General features: G+C 35.4%; 1 protein-coding gene across 2 annotated transcripts in view; it reads left to right on the top strand.

Annotated features, from left to right (window-relative positions):
• Positions 1-6,277, top strand: part of Nfatc3 (nuclear factor of activated T cells 3) — a 77,637-nt gene that overhangs the window by 23,735 nt on the left and 47,625 nt on the right. For both annotated transcript variants that reach the window (XM_029480364.1, XM_021169508.2), the window contains exon 3: positions 788-950. In XM_029480364.1, the coding sequence (XP_029336224.1) occupies positions 788-950 (163 nt within the window). The remainder of the gene's footprint in view (positions 1-787; positions 951-6,277) is intronic.

The following is a 6,277-nucleotide window of genomic DNA, read 5'->3' on the forward strand; positions in this document are numbered from 1 at the left end:
AAAAAAAAAAAAAAAGAAAAAGAAATTGAACTACTAGGAGGACTAGGATGACAAACAACTTTAATCCCAGTACTTGGGAGGCAGAGGCAGGTGAATTTCTTTGAGTTGGAGGCCAGCCTAGCCTATAGCACTAGATCCAGGACAGCCAATGCCACTTAAGTCCTTTTTTTTTTTAAAAGAGATTTATTATTTATTTATTTATTTATTTATTTATTTATTTATTATATGTGTGTACACTGTAGCTGTCTTCAGATACTCCAAAAGAGGGCATCAGATTTTTGTTACAGATGGTTGTGAGCCACCGTGTGGTTGCTGGGATTTGAACTCAGGACCTTTGGAAGAACAGTCGGTGCTCTTAACCGCTGAGCTATCTCACCAACCACCACTTAAGTCTTTAGGTTAAAGAATTATTTATTCACAAAAAAGGGATAGAGACCCTGGTGATGGTAGTGCATGCCTTTAATCCCAGTTCTTAGGAGCCAGAGACAGGTGGATCTCTATGAATTCAAGGTCAGCCTGGTCTACAGAGCAAGTTCCAGGATAGCCAAAGGTACACAGAGAAACCCTGTCTCAAAATAGCCAAACCAAACAAACAGAAAAAGAATAGCCTATTAAATACCTTCCATGGTTGGTACTGTAACTTACAAATGAAATAAGGTAATTTTGGAATACTTTTTTTTTTTAACCACTGGAAAAAATATTGGAGCTGGCAGAGAGATGCTTTGAGTCTTTGACTCTGCTTTGCAATGATAATATGATGAGGTTGTTTGTTGTGTTTTGTTTATAGCACATCTTCATTACCTCCGTTAGACTGGCCTTTACCAACTCACTTTGGACAATGTGAATTGAAAATAGAAGTGCAACCTAAAACTCACCATAGAGCCCATTATGAAACTGAAGGTAGCCGAGGGGCAGTGAAAGCCTCTACTGGTGGCCATCCTGTTGTGAAGGTATGAGATTTGGGAGCTTTTCCCTATAGATATGCATGGTAATGATTGAAGAAGTATATTGATTTAGCTAAAAGAAAGAAAACTCAAATTTGAAGAGCCTCTGTTTTGTATGGTTGTTGATGTGGCAGTATTTTCTTAGCTAGTCCAAAAGAAACCTTCCTGACTTTCCATCTGGGGAAATAAGATATTGGTGGTCAAATTGTTGTTTTTCTGATTTTAAAAAGACTATATTGTGTCAGGTGGTAATGGCCCATGCCTTTAATCCTAGCACTCAGAAGTCAGAAGCAGGCAGATCTCTGAATTTGAGGCTAGCCTGGTCTATAAAGTGAGTTCCAAGACAGACAGGACTATACCAGAGAAACTCTGTCTTGGAAAACAAAAAACAAAACAAGACAAAAAAAAATGTGTGTATAAATATACTAGATGTTCCTGGGGAAACAACTCAGTAGAGGAAGCATGCTCTGTAAGCATGAGGACTTGAGTTTGAATTTCTAACAATGACGTAAAAATCTAGCTTTGACCAAATGTGCCTGTCTCAGTACTAGGCATAGAAACACCTCCTGATTTCAGGAGTTTTCTGACCAGTTGCCAGCCTAGTCAAGAAAGCTAGCTTCAGTTTCCGTGAGAGAACTTGTCACAAGGCAGTAAGGCAGAAAATAATAAAGGAACTCCATGTGTATTCATGACATGCAGCACACACATACACACATACAAATTAAAGCTGTGCAGAAAGTAGAAAGAATAATGCAATAGATGGGTAGATGTTGTAGATGCAATAGATGTTGTCACCCTGAGAAATAAGCAACATTTGATCATATTTTAGCCTCTCCCTCATCTTTCTCTTAAACATATATTGAGAGGGAAACTAGATAGTTGTCTTGAAAGATGAATGAATTTTTTTAAATTTATTTTACCTGCATTTGTGTGTGCCTGCTTATTTGGAATTACAGGCAGTTGTGAGCCTAAGGATGTACATGTGAATAACTGAACCAAGTCCTCTGCAAGAACAGCAAGTGGACTTAACTGCTGAGACATCCGTTAGTAAACTTTCCATCACTGTGATACCATAAATGAGGGAATCAGCTTGTAATGAGGAAGGTTTATTTTGGTTCAGTTTTGGAGGTTTCAGTCCTGTTGATTGGTTTTTCTACATTAGGGCCTATGGTGAGCCATAGGCTATTTCGTTTATTTCAAGTATGTCTCATATTTTTAAAGCTTTGAATTAAGATTTTTTTTTAATTTTAAATTCACATGAATGGAGTATAACATTTAAAAATAAATAAGTGGGGCTGGTGAGATGGCTCAGTGGGTAAGAGTACCCGACTGCTCTTCCGAAGGTCCAGAGTTCAAGTCCCAGCAACCACATGGTGGCTCACAACCATCCGTAACGAGATCTGACTCCCTCTTCTGGAGTGTCTGAAGACGGCTACAGTGTACTTACATATAATAAATAAATAAATCTTTAAAAAAAAAATAAATAAATAAATAAATAAAACTAAGATATGCTTAGTTTTAAACCATTGATGGTGATTTTTGCTTGTAATTCCAGCCTCCAGAATATTGAGGTCAAGGGGATCACTGTAGATTCAAGGTCTGCCTAGTGAGTTATAGGACAACATGGCTACCAAAGAGACTCTTGTCTTTTAATAAGGGGGGCAGAGGGAGTAAAAACAACAAACAAAAAAGTTTTTTAAAAATGCACAATAGGGACCTGGAGAGATGGCTCAAAGGTTAAGAGCACTGACTGCTCTTGCAGAGGTCCTGAGTTCAATTCCCAGCAACCACATGGTGGCTCACAACCATCTGTAATGGAATCTGATGCCCTCTTCTGGTGTGTCTGAGGGGAGTGACAGTGTACTCACATAAAATAAATAAGTGAATCTTTAAAAAGAAATACACAATAATCTGAAACACCAGCATTCATAAATGTCAATAAGTGCAAATTAGAAACAACTCAAGTGCATTAATAGTTATGCAACTGTAGTTTACTTATAGACTACTACCACCCATCTGTAGGAAGGCACAAATAGTTGCTGTATGCAACAACTTGTGTAGTTTTCCATGGTGTTTTGGTCTGTCATAGGTATACCATTACTCCCAGTTCTCATGGCTCTCTATGGAAGTATAATGATTAAAAAAAAAAAATCTGACAGGGTTACATATAGCTTTCTCAAGTTGAATAAACTGTAGAGACATAGATTAATAGTTTCTAGGAAACAGTTTAAGTGTCACAAATATAAGAAAATTTATTCATAGTGATGGATATATCTGTATCTTTACCAGTGTAGTAATTACTTAAATCTCTCTTAAATAAAAATGCATACAAACAAACAAACAAACATATAAGAATGTACATAAAATATATGGAAAGTGTGGGACTGTAGTTGGCAGCTATACTGGTGCCAGTTTCCTGGTGTCTGTGAAGAGAGTTCAGTGCTGTGAGTGCATGCTGTATTCTGTTTACGATTTCAGGTACTAGGGATTTGGTAACTTTCACTAAGGAAAAAAAAGAGCTTATACCATATTGTTTGGCTAACCTGGTCTGCTCGGTCAGACCTTATCTCAAAATACATTAAAAGAGTATAGATTAAACAGTGGTAAGCTTTATTTCTTTTCTATTTTGTTGCTGTGCTGGGGCCAAACCCAGGGCCTCATACATGAAGGGCAAGTACTGTACAACTAAACTCTATCCCTAGTGTGATACAGAAATATTTCAATCTTACCATAGAAATTTTGAAGTTTGAAAGATGAGGTTTATAATTTTGTTGTTCTTAGACATTGTACTTTATCATATGTAAAGATCCATTGCCTAGTGATGATTTGGTTTTGTTTTTGATTTTTTTTTTTTATACAGTCTCATATAGCCCAGGTTGACCTAAAAGTCACTGTGTAGCTAAGGATGGCCATAAAGTACTGATTCTCCTGCCTGTGTTTCAAGTGCTAGTAATGATTTTTTATATGACATTGTTATATATACATCAACACTTATTTTTGTTTTGTCACATTTTTGCCTTTCAGCAATTTATGATATCAAATTTTATTTTTGTGTTTTTAGTATCTCTGCAGTGTTTCAAATCTGTTCATGTTTCTGATATAGACAGATCAGGGTTCCTTCCCAAGTAATTTGGCAGGACTGATAATGGAACTGCTGTTATTAAAGTCTCTGTAGTGTGTCCTGTAGTGACCTTCAGGCTTTAACCCTCCCGCTTAAATTAAATTAAGCAGGCACAGATCTTTACTATGGAAACGATGTAGAAACATAGCAAACAGGCCGAGAATGGCCTGACTAGCAGAGTACTGATAATAGATGAGAGATGCTAGAGGATTCTTTAACAGTAGTCATTTGTTGATAGCATATAACATAAATGTTCCTTCTGTGACTGGATATGTCAGTAGTGTAACTAGTTTGTTCTTTTTTAAAATCACTGAGATACAGAGCAGTCCTATTTTTCTTATCCTGTATTATATGTACTTAAGCAGATGTTGTCAGAAATATATTTATATATATTCCCTTTGAAATCTTATATGCACGATTACCTTCCCACAGCCGTAGTTTATTTTATCAAAGTGAAAAGGACAGGTGGTGGCTTATATCTTTGCCAAGCTGGTATAAATATGAGTCATGTAATATGACTAAGGACTCTTTGGTATAAGGTGCTTATCCCCTTTGTGATGCTTATAATAACATTTATGTATAATAGTAACATTTAAATTTATTTAGGATTATTTAATTAAATAATTAAGGCAGAGTATATAACCATTCTCTATCTTGACTTTTTCGTCTCTAGAAGTATAGAAGACATGGTAGTTTGTATGTGGCATTATCATTTAACTCATTTGCTGCTAAAGAATTACAAGAAAAAATTTTAATTTCTACACATGGACATTTGTATGTGTGTGTTTTCCAATTTCTTCTTTAGTTATTTAGGCCTTTTTTTTTTCCTGTGTTCATATTGAACATTTTATGTTTTATTAACTAGTTTCCATTTGATTAAATCTCAATTAAATTGTTAATGACAAAGCAATTTAAAGGTGTTAAAAATGAAAATATTGGAAGATTTCTTTGTTATATAAGTATTAAAATACTTAAAGAAAGCTGCAAATTCTGCTTGAGTATAGTGAATTGCACATTGCTGTTGCACTTTAAGAGCTTAAGGTAATGTCAGGAATTGAGGCACAGATGTGTCTGGAAAGGGCTTGTGAGATGAGGGTGAAAACATTCAAATTGGATAAAAGTCTATAATAATGAATTAGGTTTCAGACAGACAGGCAGGCAGACAGACAGTGTGTGTATGTGTCTGTATCTGTGTCTGTATTGTTAACAGACCAAGTGGTAACTTTTGTCACAAAACAATGATAGTGATTTTTAGTAGATGATATAAAGTCTTCATTAAGACATGAGTTAAAGGTTCTGAGGGCAGCACTAGCAGATCTGCTGAAAATGCAATTGAACAGTTTGCATACTAAAGAGTAAACCCTATGGTGCCCTCTCTTAACTTCCAGAAAACTTGAGATAGTTTATACTCTGTTAGATGAGAGTCTGGAAGATTTATCAGAGGTGCACAACAGAAAAAAATACAGAATCTGAAAAATAAACTTCATTATTTTAAAATGTTTAACTTACAGTTACTTGAATTTTTCTGTTATAAAGGGCTAAACATAACCTTAGCATAAAAAACATATATTAACTCTAGTTCAAACAGAAAGTTTAATTTAAAAAAATGCAATTAAGATCTACACCATATAGGCATAGTGGCTCTTATATAAAAGGCATTAATTAACACTAGCTCAAACTAAGTTTTATGAAAATGTAACTAAAACTCTACAAAGAAAGCTAGGCATAGTGGTTCACACCTGTAAACCTAGCATTTGAGTGGCTTAGAAAGAAGATTGCCACAAGTTCAAGGCCAATCCGAGCTGCTGCGTGAGATCCTATCTCAAAAACTAAAAGTTATATGTATGTATTTAAAACATGGCTCATCTGTAACATACGTGCCATTATAGTACAAACACAGAATGCTGGTTTAAATTCTTTTGTTGTTGTTGTTGTTTTGTTTGGTTGGGTTTTTGTTATTTGTTTTGTTTTGTTTTTGAGACAGGGTTTCTCTGTGTTGCCCTCGTTGTCATGGAACTTACTCTGTAGACCAGAGTAGCCTTGAACTAACAGAGATCAACTTGCCTCTGCCTCCCTAGTGCTAGGATTAAAGGCATACGCTGCCACCACCCAGCTTAAATAAAACATTTTAAAGTATAAATTTTTTAGTGAAATTAGGACTGAAGATGTACATATGTTATTTAAAAGCCACCAGTCTCATTTTTTTTTTTTT

This window comes from Mus caroli, chromosome 8, assembly GCF_900094665.2.
Source record: "Mus caroli chromosome 8, CAROLI_EIJ_v1.1, whole genome shotgun sequence".
Taxonomy (NCBI): Eukaryota; Metazoa; Chordata; class Mammalia; order Rodentia; family Muridae; genus Mus; species Mus caroli.